The sequence below is a fragment of the Ursus americanus genome, chromosome 19 (assembly GCF_024610735.1).
Source record: "Ursus americanus isolate L20-20 chromosome 19, mUrsAme1.1.p, whole genome shotgun sequence".
Lineage (NCBI taxonomy): Eukaryota > Metazoa > Chordata > Mammalia > Carnivora > Ursidae > Ursus > Ursus americanus.
In genome coordinates, this window is record NC_142145.1 from 23,757,384 (window position 1) to 23,774,515 (window position 17,132).

Below are 17,132 nucleotides of genomic sequence, written 5' to 3' on the forward strand. Positions count from 1 at the left end.
AAGAAAGTTTTAATGAAAAACCCGTAACTTTTATTTTTTTATATTTATTTTTTGGCATGTTTGGAGGGTGGCATATCTTTTTTTTCTTTTTAGACTTCAACTGTAAGATTTTATTACTATTTTTTTAATTTCAGAGAGTTTAGTGATTCATCAGTTGCATATAACACCCAGTGCTCATTACATCAAGTGCCCTCCTTAATGCCCATCACCCATGTTCCCCATCCCCCACCCACTTCTCCTCCAGCAACCCTCAGTTTGTTCCCTAGAGTTAAGAGTCTGAAAAACTCCATAACTTTTAAAGATCTGTTTATTTCCTCCACCCCTGTATCTCACTTTTCGGCATAATTCACTTTACATTCTCTTTCTGGTTTTTATTTTCTCCATTACAAAACACACAGTTTGGCTTAAGTTCATTAAGCGCCAACTTGAGATAAAATACATGTTTTGGCTCACCAAAACAATTCTATTTTGGCTTTAATTTTATGAGTAGCATTGCTTAATGCCACAAATAATTATTGAGTACCTCCTGTGTGCTAGGCACTATACCCAATGAGCAGCATTTTAATTTTTCTATTTGCTACTTGTTTTAAATTAATATCAACATTGAATTTCGTAGTAAATCTGAGCAATTGCACAGTGCCGTTCATCCAATGAGAGGACACCGCTAGAGTAGAACTTTTGATTGACAGGTAGTACAAAAGGCCAGAGCTCCAATTTCTCAATTATGAGCGAAGATAGACAAGTCCAAGTTCATCGAAGCAATTTAGAGATGTCAGTATGCAATATGAGAGAGTGTAGGTTACGTGACAGTCTGTGTAATTGTTTATAAAGGCCGTTGTGCCTGGCACTGATGGCCGCCGACTCAACAGCCTTTTCTCCAGCTTTCATCCTTACTGGCAGAGCCTGCTTTCCAAGATAGAAACTGAAAAAGACAGAAAATTTTTTCCAGCCACTTTTGCAGCTAGGTCATGGGCATACAACTCAATTCTGGCCAACGAAACAGAAGAGAAAGATGTTGCTTCTTGATAAAGAGATAAAACAAATGATGAGGGAGGGACACCCCTCCACACCCCTATATGGGACATTCCCCAGGCACGCCTGGCTGCTTTCCAGCAAAGAAAAGGGAAAAACAAACGGTTAAATGATAGAGATCACAGTCCTGCAGGACACGAGTCTCCAACATTTTGCAACTGTCTGAATGATTTACAAGAAAAAAGCCATCTCCAGAAACCTATAGACTCAATTTCATGGAGCCCTAACATCACCCTCCCCTCCACAGGATAGAAAATTATATATACAGTCACTTCTTACAACCCCAGTGCAGCTTTTTCTGCCCATGGGTCCTGTCCTCATGCTTTAATAAAACCACATTTTGCACCAAAGACATCTCAAGGATGCTTTCTTGGCCGTGGGCTCTGAATTCCACCACCCCACCACTCCAAACCACATCAATAAATACTCACCTTCCCCCATCTGAACATGGTTTGGTGCAGACATGATGCCTACAGCTGTAGCAACCAAAAGCCTGGATGCTCGATGACATGGTAATACTTGGAGGCTTCCTGTTATGTGAAACAATAAAAAAAAATCCTTAATGTTTAAGCCATTTTAGGTCAAGTCTTCTGTTATTTGCTGCCAAAAGCACCCCAGTTGATAATTAGCCCTAAAGGAAAAATAAGCCTTTAACTCAGGAACTATAACGGCAAAAAAATACTAGAACTGAGTTACTAGCTGTCAAACCCAAATCAAGTCCAATGCCCCAAGGTTTCCATTATATGCAATGTAATAACAACTTCTACACCTAGAACGGTACTCGCTCTGTATTGTCCTTGAGAGGATTGAAAAAATACTCAAATCATTTCCTGTAGGAACCCTGGGAAAAGGTGAACATTTAATACTGACACAGTGCCTCACCTCTCCACCTACCTGAAACCACTTTATCTCCCACACATACCCTGCCCTGCAGAAAAAAGCAAACAAACCTTCAGAACCTAAGCCACTGTATACTAGAAAATATAGAAAGTCATCCTTAACAGGATTTCTTCCCAAATACTTTTATTTCTTCCTCCAAGGAAGATTCACTTAACATTCACCTCCTTTCGTTTTGTGTAAGAGACCTTAGCTAATGATACCTGTTGGCTTCTCTACCCCCACTACTATATTCCACATCCTGTAAGTCCTGAAGACAACAGGCCTTGGGCATTTGAGAATCAAGGGTTCAAAATTCTAGTTCAGCAATTTTCTAGATTGGAGGCCTTCGCAAGTTCTTTGGTTTCTCTGGGCCTAAGCTTCATCATTTATAAAATGAGAGAGGGAAAAAAAACCCATCTATCTCATGGGGTTGTAGACTGTCCCTCAGTTAGGATTTGTCCAATGTATAGGAATTGTATATTATTCCATTTTATATAATTATTATATCACCTGGGTATAAAAGTTATAAAACTATATGTAAGTGCCTGGCACAATGCTGGGTACACTGTATCCAAAAAACGGTAGCTTTTATTATCACTCCCTGTTCATTATCCAGAAGATGCAGGTGAAAAAAATCATCTGGTTGGTGAGAAGCTTTGATCTCAGTCAGAATTCTATTGGCTATACACACTTGTTGTGGGAACGTACTTTACATTTTTTTAAAAGTTTATAACCCTCAGAGCTTGCCTATGTATTCAGTCAGCTATCGTTTCCTACATTCATTCAATTTAAAGTAACAGGAGAAAAGGAATAAATCTGAGGGTCAAACTGCAGTAGATGGTGAGAAAAACAGAACAATGGGAGACAGGGAGGTAGAGGGTGGGAAGGGGAAATAAAGTGATTTTTTTGTGATGGTGGACATGTTTTAATTATAGTTTTATTGCTGATGGTAGTATGGCTTATAAGAGTGTATACACTTGTGAAATTCAACCAATTTCAGATTTGCACATTTGGGACACCTGGGTGGCTCAGTGGGTTAAGTGTCTGCCTTTGGCTCGGGTTGTGATCCCAGGGTCCTGGGATTGGGTTCCGCATTGGGCTCCTTGCTCAGTGGGGAGCCTGCTTCTCCCTCTGCCTCTGCTGCTGCACCTGCTGTGCTAACAAATAAAATTAAAAAAAAACAAAGATTTGCACATTTGACTACATGGAAATTTTAAGAAAAACCATAAATAAATATTGACATCTAACAGAACCCAAGCCAAGTGTTCCCAGAGTTAAGATTTTAAAGATTGGGGGCACCTGGGTGACTCGGTTAAGCATTTGCCTTTGGCTCAGGTCATGCTCAGCGGGGAGTCTGCTTCTCCCTCTGCCCCTCCTCCAGCTTGTGCTCCTGCTTTCTCTCAAATAAATAAAATCTTAAAAAAAAAAATAAAGACCACATTCACATAACTTTTTTTTTTGAGAGAAAGAGAAAACGAGGGAGGAGGGGCTGAAGGGGAGAGAGAAAGAGAACCTTAAGCAGGCTCCACCCCCAGGTGGGAGCCTGAACCAGGGCCCCATCTCACCAACAGGAGATCATGACCTGAGCCAAAATCATGAGTTAGAGGCCTAACTAGACTGAGCAACCCAGGTGCCCGTCGGGTAACTTTTACTACAGGATATTATGTCTTATTATTGCTGTTAATCTCATACTGTCCCTAAATCATAAACTTTATCATAGGTATGTACATAAAGGAAAAAAAACTTAGGGCTTGGTACTATCTGGTTTCAGGCACTGCCTAGGGGTCTGGGACCATGTCTCCCTCCCCTCCCCCCATTGGGCGGGGGAGACTACCGTATTAAGGTCTGCATTAGAAAAATAAAGTGGTTTGTTGTTAGAAGGACAGATGTGACATGGCAAATATGGCAAAATGTTCACTACTGCAGAATACAGGTGGTGGATGTATGGGTGTTCACTGCAGAAACGCTTCCAGTTCTCTGTATGTTAAAATGTTTTCATAATAAAAATGATGGATACCTTGCAAGAAGGCTACAGGAGCCTGAAAGCAAGAGTCCAGGGCAGGCAAGCCCTGAGGGTTCACAGAAACCTCCAGGCGATCCACCGCAGCCTCCTAGGCACAGAAACCCGCCCCGCCCCGCGTCCCCGCGCCCCGGCTCTGCGGCTCTCCTGCTCGCCCGGTCTCAGCCCGTGCTCAGCACACACTCCATCACCTGGTTCCCAGAACTCAGATTGCGCAGTGGTCATGTCATCATCGACCAGGGCTCACAGTTCCAGCGGCAGAGGCCTCCCTAACTCTCCCTCATCTCCCCGCCCCGGTCCCCAGCCACACTTCACCTGAAACGTTTTTATAATCCTCTCAGGCTCCGGGCCAGCGGCGCCGCCAGCAACGGGGCCCGATCATATAAGGAAAATACTGCGAGCTCATCTGGGGGCTACACTGGGGACTCGGGGACTCCCTGTCCCCCGACACTCGCTACATCCCTCGGACGCCCATCCCCACCCGCAACCCGCACCAAGTCCCGGCGCCCCTCTCAGGCCCAGCGGCCTGGGCCTCTGCCCCTCCGCGCAGCCGCACCCCGCAGCCCGCGGCAGAGGCGCAGCCAATCCCCTCGCGCCGTCCTCCGCGCCCGGCCTCCCGGACTTCCGGCCCCCGCGCCAGCCCCCTCGCCCGCGCCCCCTCCCCGCCAGCCCCGGGAGGGCTGCCTTGGGATGAAGGGAACATTCGAGGCGGGATTACGGGGCGGGGGGCGGGTTGTAGAGGCCAGGGACAGGATGGACAGGGTGGGGTCAAGTCATGGTCTCGCTTTGGAAAAGAGAGGTAAAGCGTGAGGAAGAAATGCGCTGGCAGGGAACGCTCTCTTCTGCAGGGCCCGGCTGTTGGCGGACTTTGTGGTTCCCAGGTGAAGGCACGCGGAAGGCCGCGTCTGGCCGAGGGGGCGATGAGCTCGGACCAGCCAGAGGAGAGGTCGGAAAGTGGGTGAAAGGGCGGGGGCGGGGCCTCGCGGGGCGCCGCCCCCAGCTTTAAGGCCTGGAGTTGGGTAGGCGCCCTTCCTCATCGCTGGAGTGGAAGTCCTGCGTCGTTTCGCGCTGCAGCCATGGCCCTGCTCCGAGGTGAGCGTCGCTGGGGTCATGTGTAGGGGGCTTGATAAAAGCCCAACCCGGAAGGATTGTCGGGTCAAGGAGAAAACATACTTGTAGGGCACTAGCGACAGCGATTTTGGTGCAGTTTCCAGCTGAGGGTAGAGACCAAGATTTGCTTCCGACCTTGAAGGTCATTACCCTTCTTCGCGCAGACCACCCCACCCCCCGCCCCGTTCTTTTCAGCTGTTAGGCAGACTGGCGGCGCCGGAAGCACCGGGGGGCCTGGGGAGGAGGGCTGCTTCGCAGAAGAGTCCCCCGCCTCTGCACAGGTCCGGGATGCCGAAGTTTGTGGGGGAGGAATTGACGGTCTTTCAGGGTCTCCGGGGAACTTCCGCCCCAGTGGCCTGTTCCACCACATGCGTGGTGGCATTCTGTTGGAAGACCTGCTCATTCCCTTTCACTACTTTAAGTTGACTCCAGGAAACTGCAGTCACACTAGTATATAAATTCTAGGGTTAGTAACTTAAAAAAAAAAAGTGTGTAAACTCCCTTCACCGAACAGATGGTCACAATCGGTGGAATTTTAAGTTTAAGGAACAAGAACCGATCCCCCAGTTTTTTATTAGCATCCCTGTACAAGGTGGTTGCACCCAAGGAATAGTGCTTTTACCGTTATTTGGCTTTTTTGGGAATGTCTGTGTATCTTTCAAGACACCTAGGCGTGCCTGCCTAGCTACTTTAATCTAGAAACTGAGATGGATGCTGTAGCAGTGATGTGGGAAACAAAGGGAGGAGAAAAATTACTACGTTTCCTTACTGCCTCCAGTCCATTGACAAGTCCTTGAAACAGGCAGAGTGACATTCCTCTAGGGACTTAACTGCCTCAATATTAATACTTTGCTAAGGGCAAAAGGCAATCCTAGGCTGAGCCCCCCCCCCCCAGGATCCTGTAAGTCCACTTTAACATAAAAATTCCTTGGGAGACTTCCTTTATCTCTAACCCCCCCAAGATACGTGTTGGCAATCATCCCCCAAGCATATGGCCCACTGATATACATCCGAAGTGTGTCATGACTAAGGTTTTATTACACGGTAATAAATGACCTTTTCCCAACAATAGCTACCCCCTCAAGGTCCTGGAAACCTTGCTTCCAAAATTCCTTAGAGACTTATAACGCTATCCCGAACCCCCTCCCAACTTGAGGGTATATAATGGGCCCCGCCTCATGACCCTGGTGCAGCTCCTTCTGCCCACGGGTCCTGTCCCCGTGCTTTAATAAACCACCATTTTGCCCCAAAGGCATCTTAAGAATTTTTTCTTGGTCGTCAGCTCCAGGCTCCACCCCATCTCACCTCACCAGTGTCCCAAAACCTCATCAGCAGCGGTTTTCCTTAATTTGTTCTGGTTGCTGTCTGTAGTTGCTCTAATTAAGTGAGTTAATATTTAACCTAACTGGGACCTCCGGGAAGGCAGTGTTCCTGTCTGGCGTTCTAGTGGGAGGTTTTGTCTATGCTGTCACATCAGCACATCTTTGCCAAGTCCCTTGGCAACCACCGACCTTTATACTGTCTCCATAGTTTTGCCTTTTCCCAGTGGCATATAGTTGGAATCATACAGTCTGTAGCCCTTTAAGATTGGCTTCTTTCACTTAACAGTGTGCATTTAAGCTTCCTCCTGGTGTTTTCGTGACTTGACAGCTCATTTTATTGCTGAATGATGTCCTATTATATGGATGTGCCACATCCATTCACCTACTGAATGACATCTTGGTTTCTTACAAGTTTTGGCAGTTATGAATACAACTGCTGTAAACATTCGTGTGTAGGTTGTGTGGATATAACTCTTCAACTCATTTGTATAAATACATAGGAACAGCGATTGCTAGATCATATGGGTAGGGTCGGTTTTGTTCTGGTTTTATAAGAAACAGCCAAACTGTTTTGCAAAGTCCTTGTCTTTTGCATTCTCAGCAGCAGTGAAAGAGTTTCTTTTGTCTGCATCCTCACCAGCATTTGGGGGCGTTGGTGTTTTGGATTTTAGCCATTCTAATAGTTGTGTAGTGGTATCTCATTTTGTATGTCCCTAATGACTTAGGATGTTGTATATTTTCAAAGGGCTGTTTGCCATCTTTATGTCATCTTTCATGAGGTGTCTGTTAAGATTTTTTACCCACTTTTTAACTGGGTTGTTGATTTTCTTTTGTTGAATTTTAAGATATATTTGTAATGAGGGAGCAGAAGGCAGGCTGAAGACAAAGCAGAAGCTGACACCCTGCAAAACCCCTCCCCCCCCACTCCTGGGCGGGACCTGTGTGACATCTTCCAGGAATCTCCCAACTGTCTTCATGTTGCTACCTCACTAGAGGGGGAAGCAACCTTAACTTGACAATGGCCAGGCTTCTGGTATCTTGTAGGTATCTTGTAGGTCGACCCTCTTTAGCATATGAAAATTTCTTTTGAGGGGCACCTGGGTGGCTCATTCCGCTTTCGGCTCAGGCCATGATCCTGGAGTCCCAGGATCCAATCCCACATCGGGCTCCCTGCTCCACAGCAAGTCTTCTTCTCCGTCTGACCCTCCCCCCTCTCATGCTTTCTCATTCTCTCTCTCAAATAAATAAATAGAACCTTAAAAAAAAAAAAAAAGTTCTTTGGAAACCTCCCTTTTCCTTACTTCCCCAACTCCTGAGTATATAATCAGCCACTCCTCAAGATCCCGGCGCAGCAGCTCTTTCTGCCCACGGGTCCTATCCCCATGCTTTAATAAGCCACCATTTTGCACCAAAGACATCTCAAGAATTCTTTCTTGGTCGTTGGCTCCGGGCCACGCATCACCTGTATTCCAAAACCACATCATTTGTGTATATTGCATATCAGTCATTAATCAAATAAGTGTTTTTTAAATATTCTGTCTCAGTTTGTGACTTGTTCTTTTCATTTCCTTTAATGTGTCTTTTGCAGAGTAGAAGTTTTTCATTTTAATGACATTGACCTTACCACATTTTTTTTTCATGGATCAGACCTTTGGTGTTGAATCTAAAAAGTTACCACCAAGCCCATGGTCACCTAGACTTTATCCTGTATTATCTTGTAGAAGTTTTATAGTTTTGCATTTTACATTTAAGTCTATGAGCCATTTTGAGTTAATTGTTGTGAAAGGTTTAAGGTCTGTGTCTAGATTTTATTTTTTAATTAATTAGTTTTTGCATGTGGATGTCCAGTTGTTCCAGCACCATTTGCTGAAAAGACTGCCCTCTCTCCATTGAGTTACCTTTGTTCCTTTGTCAGACTTTGAGGTTCTCTTTCTTGTTTTCTTTTTTTTCTCTCTTCAGATCATAAAATTTCCGTGTGCCTATGTTTAGTCACTGAATCTTTCATTTTCATTCTTCTGTTAAGCCCATTCAGTGGATTTTTTATTTCAGATATCTTTCAGTTTTAGAATTTCCATTTTGATTTTTTTTACAGTTTGTTTTTTTCTTTCTTTCTTTCTTTCTTTCTTTCTTTCTTTCTTTCTTTCTCTCTCTCTTTCTTTTCTTTTCTTTTCTTTTCTTTTCTTTTCTTTTCTTTTCTTTTTTTCTTTTCTTTTCTTTGACAGAGATAGAAACAGCCAGCGAGAGAGGGAACACAAGCAGGGGGAGTGGGAGAGGAAGAAGCAGGCTCATAGCTGAGGAGCCTGACGTGGGGCTCGATCCCACAACGCCGGGATCACGCCCTGAGCCGAAGGCAGATGCTTAACCACTGTGCCACCCAGGCGCCCCTGATATTTTTTAAAGTTTGTTTCTTTGCTGAGATGGCGTAACCTTTATTATAAGCATATTTACAATAGATGTATTTACAATAGATAACTGCTTTTAAAATCCTTGTCTGCTAATTCTAACATTTGGGTCATCTTGGAGTTGGTCGCTGTTGATTGTCTTTTCTCTTAAGAATGAATCATATTAAAAAATTTTAAAAATTAAAAAAAAATGAATAATATTGTTTCTTCATATGTGCATCAATTTTGGATTGTAGCATGGATGTTGCATGTGAAACATTGTAGAGCCCGAATTCTGTTGTGTTCTTCCAGAGCATGTTAATTTATTGATTGTTTGGTTGGCTATTTATTTTTGCAGGCAGTTAATTTGGCTGAACTCAGTTGGTTTAAACTCTGTCTCCCCTGTAGAGGGCGACAGCTCAAATCGAAGTTCAGTTCTGTTAGCCTTAGCTAAGGTGTTTGTAGGTGCATGGTTAAAGGGTCAGCCAGATATTTAGGCAGAGTTCGTATTATATGATTTGGGCTCCTGCCTGTGGTCCTTTCCTTTCGCAGATTCATTCTCATTTACCAGTGGCTGTGGTTGCCATGAACTCAGTTCTCTTAAGTTTTCAAGCCAGTAAGACTGAGTTTTCTGTGTTCTAGCCATTCACGTAGTGTGAACTGTTTGCCTTCAAGTCAGAGGCTATAAATAAATTGGACACTCACCCAGTACTGTTCCCTTCTTCCATATCTCCTCCATATCTGCCTAGTTTTGTTCATTCTCCAAGGCCTTCCAGTAGTCATTATTATTTGCAGGAGAGTTGATCAGATAGGAGCCATGACCACACAGAGGCTGTAATGAAATTAGGAAGAGGACATGGGAAGGGGAAAGAAAAATGAAATAAAATACCAATATAAAAATAGGTAAACTATTCATCAAAGAGGTTTAGAGGACATTTGCAAAAACTGAGGAAGGTATAGTGGCACAGAATAACCCATCTATCAGAACAAAACATCTATAATGCACTGAAATAATATTTTTATGGTCTTGTAAATATCTGAATATTCATAAAAATTAATTGGATCTGTTCTAAATTATAGTTGTATATGTTAGGAGTAACATTCTTTTATTTTTTAATGTTTGGGTTTTTTTTAAGATTTTAAAAATTTAGAGGGAGAGAGCATAAGCAGGGGGAGGGGCAGAGGGAGAGAGAGAGAGACCCAGGTGTCCTAGCATTTTAGTTTTAAACAAACATTTCTAGCATTGTAAATCACCTGAGGACGAGAATGTTTTCTAGCAAGATGGATTTACATTGCAGCATGTAGTTTCTGGGGCCAGTGTATAGCTCAGACTAATACCCCTTCATTAAAAGACTGCTTTTGGGGGCGCCTGGGTGGTTCAGTCGTTAAGCATCTGCCTTCGGCTCAGGTCATGATCCCAGAGTCCTGGGATCGAGCCCTGCATCAGGCTCCCTGCTCGGCGGGGAGCCTGCTTCTCCCTCTCCCACTCCCCTTGCTTGTGTTCCCTCTCTTGCTGTCTCTCTCTGTCAAATAAATAAAATCTTAAAAAATAAAAAAAGACTGCTTTTGTGAGCATAACTTGTTCCACATATTATTATGTGACAAAAATTGTCTGAGTTCTAATTGAAAATAGTACCTAATACTAGGTTACATAGTGAGATTATTTAAAGCATGTTAGGGACACTAATCTGTCACTGCTTACAAGTCTCTCTTCATTACAATAGGTGTGTTCATTGTTGCGGCTAAGCGAACACCCTTTGGAGCATATGGAGGTCTTCTGAAAGACTTCACGGCGACCGACTTGACTGAATTTGCTGCCAGGGCTGCTTTGTCTGCAGGCAAGGTCTCACCTGAGACCATTGACAGTGTCATTGTAGGCAATGTCATACAGGTTAGTAGGGCAGAAGGGAGGTATTCGTTCTTGGTGCTTTATGTTATTAAGAAGGTAATTTCTTTAATATGTCTTAATGTGAATTCGTTAATAATGGTTAAAGGTATTTATGATTTCAGTAATCCTGTGACTCTAGAAGCAATGGCATACATAATTCAAAGCCACATATAATCTGGAAGCTATATCTGTCCCATTGGGGTTATATTTCATTGCTTCTTAACATTAGATTCATTTCCTTGACTTTTTTTCAAGTTAATTGGTTCTCTCTGTGTACCAACTAAGGAGGGTAGAAAACCCAGTCAATATAACACATCTCCTATAATTTCTTAAACAGTAGGAGCATGGTCAGTATTTGTTATGGGAAATAAGTTTCTTTACCTTCTATCTTGCTATGTTAAGGTTGACAAAATAGATCATTCATTTGCAGATAATGAAAGCTGTGTATTCCTTTGAAGTGTGGCCAATAAGTGGGAGCTCCCTTCTTTCTCCCAGCTCTTGAAATAGGCTCAACGTGGAGTGCGTTGCCACTGCGAGTACTGGGGCCCTGTCACTGTTCGGCTGGCTCAGAAAGTGGTTGTTCCATACTAGGAGAGGCGGGCTGAGAAGACTGGAGGCTGCTGCCACCCCGTCCCCCAAGTGCTCAGCTCCTGGGGCAGGGAGAAGGCTCAGAAAGGGGTGTGCAGTTGTTTCCACCCCCCAAGTTCCAGAGCCGTGACTCAGATTTTGCTTCTACCAGGAACTGATTTTGTTTGTAGTGGAATCTAAAGGGCTTCATTTTTTTTTCAGTGACATTTTTCTTTGCTTTAATATTTTTTGTCCTTTTCTGCTTTCGAAATGAGCTCTCAATCACAGAATATCAAAGTATGCTCAAAAATGCAAGGCATCGGCACACTATGGAGAAGCTCACAAGTAAGGACAGATAGCAGCACGTGACAAGAGGTGGAAAGTGATCGAAGAAGTGGTTACAAATGTTCACGAGACGCTAAAAGTATCCAACAGGTTGTGCCGTAATGTCAGTCACTACCTTGGTGTGTGGCCTCAGCGTGTTTGGCTTCAGAGTCTACTTGGCAATACGATTTCTTCCAGTTAAGAGTTCTTGGCTTGCACCAGTCACAGGGTGGCCGGAGGGCACCGGACCCATCTGTTAGCTTTTCAGAACTGCTGTTATAGACCCGATAGATGTCCTGAGAGACTTCGGGAGCTCTGCATTTCAGCAGCAGCATGTAATTTGGGTTTCCTGGCTGGATATGTAGCTCACCCAAAATCCGGATGCTGTTATTGAGCTTCCAGGATTGGTACAGCATGTCCTCCCCTTCCCCATTCCTCTTGGTAAGAGTGTAAACATTGTCGTTTTGCAGTTTGCTGTAAACTGTCAGCATTTAATTGACATTCCTTAATCTGAAACTGAAGTTCTCTTTCCTTGGGAATAGCCTTCCACGTTTCCAGAAGACCTGGCGCTCCCTTTTGAAATCCGCAGGAAGCACATTGAGTGGGGTGAGACAGCTGAAGTAGAAGACGAGACTATTGTTTTTTACAGCCGCCTGCAGGTTATTCAGAGGTTGCATCTTCATGACCGGATCGAAGGTGTTCAGAGGCAGGGAGACATCCGTATGCTGGTTTGGCATCAGTGGTGTATGGTTGACCAGAGAGTGCTGGGGATCACACCAAAGCTGCTACTCTGGTTTGACTGGATTGCAAAGTCTGTCACGTGCTGCAGAGCTTTGTTGGTGAAGTTCATTTCCATATAGATGTGCCCTTGGTGGTGAGTGAATGTTCTGAAAACCCCCAAGCTGTTAGCTTTTACTGCAGGCAGTCAGACAGCCTTAGGAACCACATGTCCAGCAGGTCACATGCCTATCCCCTGGAGGGTGCTGACAGGTCATTGGGACCCCTGCTGACCACAGGGGGCAGGGGAGTAGGTGGAGGAGCGAAGGTTAGAGGCCCTGATGATGGGATGGAAGGGTCCCACCAGACCATCTAGTCCTCCTTCCAAGAGGTATGCTGTTCCTATCTGTATGGAGGACACCTGAAGCACATTGACTGGGGGACCGAGGTTAAGGTTTAAAAGGTCTAGAAGGTCACCTTGAGAGGGGTAACCTGAGCCATTCCAGGTTGGTGGCAGTGGTGGTGCCAACAGGGCTGTCACCTGCATCATGGCCCCCATGATGTATTGGCAAGTGTTTGTGACAGATTCCATGGCTTCCTTCCACAAAAGCACTGGGAGGCTTATGGGACACCAAGGTCAAAGATCCAGTGTGGCAGATGAGCTCCCCCAGCAGAGGTGGCACAGTAAGATCTGTCTCCTCAGACATCAGTGGCTTCTCAGACAAGACTACTGCTTTGCCTGTGTCGGGTCTGTTGAGAGAAGACACCAGTAAACATAGCCCCGGTCTCGAAGGTCAGGTTTGTCAGAATCCTGCGTTGCCACACTCAAGACTTAGCAGCTCCTTTGTTTCTGATGGTTTGTTGAGAAAGAGCTTCACTGTGGCAGTAAGCGGAGAGCTGCACCTGGGCTGTCGTCATGCAGACCCTCCAGGAAGCACTCCAGGGACTCATCTGCATTGTCAGTTCTCGCAGCGTATTCTCCCACCATCCAAATCATAGGAGCGTCTGGGTCATCCAGCGAGTCTAAGGTCTCACACAGAGTGGCAATGATACTTTCATACTTGTTGGAGTATTTGTGAAAGATGTCCCTGATGGCAACAGTTGCCTCTTGGACCACAGAATTCCCTTGGGTCTGGGTGAGATCAAGCAGTGTGCTTGCACTGCACTCTGTGGATTGCTGCACTTTGATGGCCCGCGCAGCTCTGCAAGCAAAGTCAGCATCCACGTCTGTGGCATAGCCCTTTAATTCTGCCAGAACCTGAGCCATGTTGGCTTGGGATGCCAAACAAATCATGATGTCCAGTTCCTCTGATTTATCATAGATGGGATCATTGTACTTCGCAAAGAAGACTTTGATTTCTTGCTTCAAGATTTTGGGTCTTTCTTGGACAATTAGATTGAGATCCCTCAGGGTGACGTGCTGCGTCTCTGTCTCGCAGACAGCGAAGTGACAAGTGGAGGGGCCAACTCCTTCAGCAGCATATTGTAGTACTCAGAGTCTTGGGTAACAATTCTAGAAACTTCATTAGGACTTTTACTGCTGAAAGCACCACTGCTGAGTTGGCTTGAGGTAGCCGGGGAGTTACACGCTCACAGATGCTGCAAGCTTCCCATCGTCTTTAGGGTTGTAATTCGACAGGCAGCCCACAATGAAAGTCTGGCCCCATCCAGTGCACTCCTTCCGGGCTGTCAGCAGCTTGTTAATGTTCTGTGGGTTCAGATTGAGTAGGTTGCTGTTTGGGTGAGATTCACTGACTTCAGGTAATGCTGCTACAGCATTAGCCACCACCATTGGATTTAAATCCACTATGACATCCCACAGAGAATCCAGAAGTCCGTGATCTTCTGCCATTTGGGCATTGATATCATGGAGTTTTGGCACACAGACTGCTGCTGTTCTCTGAAATAGGGATGTTTACCCTTCAAGCACTTGCGGAGGGGGTCACAGAGATACTCTGTAATCTTGTCCACCTGGATGCACCCCGTGGTCCTGACTGCCAAGACCCAAATTAGAGGATTGGGACCTTCACAGTGCTTCACGAAGCTGTTGGCAGCCATGATGGTCATGTCTGCCTGACTCTTGGCCTAGTTCATCAGATAGAGATATGTGAGCTTCTTTAATTCTGGATTGTCAGTTTGCATACGGTTCACTGCATCTGGAAAGTGAGAGTGGACATCCTTGCCCACAGCCACAGCAGCAATCACTTTCTTCACGGCCATCATCCTTTTTCTTTTTCTTGTTGAGTTCAGCCTTAAATTCAAAGATTGTTCCTTTTTCATTGGTTGTGAAGTACTTGGAGTCAGTCATGGTGAGGGATCTTTAATGTGCACCATCGGCAAGGGTGGGGGTCGGCAGCAGCCAGAGAGCACGGCGTGAGTGGTGGTGTAATGGTTTCCTCGGACTTCTTTCATTTCTGTGGCTGAATAATACTCCATTGGAGGGAATACCACATTTTGCTTTTCTCTTACTCTGTTGATACACATTTGGGTGGTTTCCACATTTTGCTATTATGCGTAGTACTGCTTTGAACATCATATACAAGTTTTTATGTAGACATAGGTTTTCATTTTGGGGGTGTATACTTAGGAGTGGGATTGCTGGGTTATATGGTATCTCCATGTTTAATTCTTTTGGGAGCTTTCAGACTGTTTTCCAAAGCAGCTGCAACTTTTTATAATCCTACCTGCAGTGTTTGAAGGTTACATTTTCTCCCCATCCTTGGCAACACTTGTTATTGTCTGACTTTTTGATGATAGCCATCCTAGTGTCTGTGAAATAATATCTTATTCTGGTTTTGATTTCCCTTTCCTTGGTGACTAATGATGCTGAACATCATTTCTTATGCTTACTGGCCGTTTCCATATTCTCCTTGGAGAGGTATCTATTCAAATCCTTTTCATTTTTAATTGTGCTGTTACTAAATTGTAAGAGTTCTTTATATATTCAGGATACAAGTCCTTTATCATATATATGATAAATTGTCTTGTATTCAATTCTAAATTGTCTTTTCGCGTCTTGATAGTATCCTTTGAAACATGAGAGTTTTTCATTTTGATGAAGCCCAATTTTATTTATTTTTTGTTTCTCTTGTTTTTGGTGTCATATCTAAGAATCCATTTCCAAATGCATGGTTATGAAGATTCACCCCTGTTGTTTCCTCTGAGACTCTTTTATAGTGCTAGCACTGACACTAGGTCGATTCATTTTTATTTAATTGTTGTGTATGTTTCGAGGTACAGGTTCAACTTCATTCTTTCCATGTGGCTATCCAACTGTCCCAGCACCCTTCGTTGAAAAGACCATTCTTTCCTCCGTTGAATGGTCTTGGCCCTCTTGTTAAAATCAGTTGACCGTATCAATTACTCTATGACAAAGGAGGCAAAAATATGTAGTGGGGAAAAGACCGTCTCTTCAACAAATGGTGCTGGGAAAACTGGAGAGCTACATGTAAAAGAATGAAACTGGACCATTTTCTCATACCACACATAAAATAAAATGGATGAAAACCTGAATGTGAAACCCAAAACCATAAAGATCTTAGAAGAGAACACAGGCAGTAAATTTCTCTGACATCAACCATGCAGCACTTTACTAGATGCATCTTCTTCGAAGGCAAGGGAAACAAAAATAAACTATTGGGACTACATCAGAATAAAAGGCTTTTTTTTTTTTTTTTAAGATTTTATTTATTTATTTGACAGAGCGAGACAGCCAGCGAGAGAGGGAACACAAGCAGGGGGAGTGGGAGAGGAAGAAGCAGGTTCATAGCAGAGGAGCCCGATGTGGGGCTCAGTCCCAGAACACTGGGATCATGCCCTGAGCCGAAGGCAGACGCTTAACGCTTAACGACTGTGCCACCCAGGCGCCCCCAGAATAAAAGGCTTTTGCACAGTGAAGGAAACCATCAACAAAACAAAGAGACAACCTATTGAATGGGAGAAGATATTTGCAAATGGTATATCTAAAAAGGGGTTAATATCCAAAATACATAAAGAACTTACACAACTCAACACCAAAAATATCAAATAATCCAATTAAAAAATGGGCAGAGGACCTGAGGAGACATTTCTCCAAAGAAGACATACTGACGGCCAACAGATGCATGAAAAGATGTTCAGCATCATGAATCATCGGGAAATGTAGATGAAAACCATAGTAAGATAGCACTTCATACCTGTCCGAATGGCTAAAATAAAAAACACAAGAAATAACAAGTGTTGGCAAGGATGTGGAGAAAAAGGAACCCTCATACACTGTTGGTGGGAATGTAAATTGGTACAGCCTCTGTGGAAAACAGTATAGAGTTTAAAAAATTAAAAATAGAACTACCATATGATCCAGTAACTCCACTACTGGGTAATGTAACCAAAGAACACGAAAACACTAATTCGAAAAGATACATGCACCCTTGTGTTTACTGCAGGATTATTTACAATAGCCAAGATCTGCAAGCAGCCTAAGTGTCCATCAGTAGATGAATGGCTAAGGAAGATGTGGGGTGTGTCTGTGTGAGTATATGTATACAATGGAATATTATGCAGACATAAAAAAAAGATGAGATTGTGCCATTTGAGACAACATGGATGGACCTAGAGGGTATTATGCCAAGTGAAATAAATCGAACTGAGAAAGACAAATACCATATGATTTCACTCATGTGGAATCTAAAAAAACAAATCGATACACAAAGAAGCAGAATCAGACCTATAAATACAGACAGCAAACTGATGGTTGCTACAGGGGAATGGGCAAAATTGGGTGAGGGAGGGTGGGAGATAGAAGCTTCCGGTTATGGAATGAATAAGATATGGGAATAAAAGGCACAGCATAAGGAGTAGAGTCAGTGGTATGGTAATGGGATGCTAGCTAGCTACACTTGTGGGGAGCACAG

The 17,132-nt window shown here is 44.1% G+C and overlaps 1 protein-coding gene, 1 long non-coding RNA gene, 2 other non-coding genes and 1 pseudogene across 8 annotated transcripts in view; 1 reads left to right on the plus strand and 4 right to left on the minus strand.

The window, feature by feature from the left end:
• Positions 1–289: 289 nt before the first annotated feature.
• Positions 290–4,517, minus strand: LOC123787382 (uncharacterized). Its single transcript, XR_006778190.2, has 3 exons — positions 3,929–4,517; positions 1,464–1,562; positions 290–922 (listed from the first exon to the last, which is right to left on the minus strand). It is a non-coding gene; the product is annotated as an uncharacterized LOC123787382 (long non-coding RNA).
• LOC123787588 (small Cajal body-specific RNA 18) lies at positions 4,088–4,170 on the minus strand. Its single transcript, XR_006778288.1, has one exon.
• On the minus strand, positions 4,223–4,364 carry LOC123787590 (small Cajal body-specific RNA 17). Its single transcript, XR_006778290.1, has one exon.
• Positions 4,518–4,674: 157 nt separating the features above from the next.
• ACAA2 (acetyl-CoA acyltransferase 2) overlaps positions 4,675–17,132 on the plus strand; it is a 49,068-nt gene continuing 36,610 nt past the window's right edge. For 2 of the 5 annotated variants that reach the window (XM_087869832.1, XM_087869833.1), the window contains exons 1-2: positions 4,681–5,023; positions 10,469–10,635. In XM_087869832.1, coding sequence (XP_087725958.1) covers positions 5,008–5,023; positions 10,469–10,635 — 183 coding nt within the window. In that variant the 5' untranslated portion in view covers positions 4,681–5,007. Of the gene's footprint in view, positions 5,024–10,468; positions 10,636–17,132 lie in introns of all 5 variants that reach the window. The other 3 variants (XM_045790046.2, XM_045790049.2, XM_045790047.2) reach the window with 3 other exon arrangements.
• LOC123787544 (AP-2 complex subunit beta pseudogene) lies at positions 11,649–14,716 on the minus strand (annotated as a pseudogene).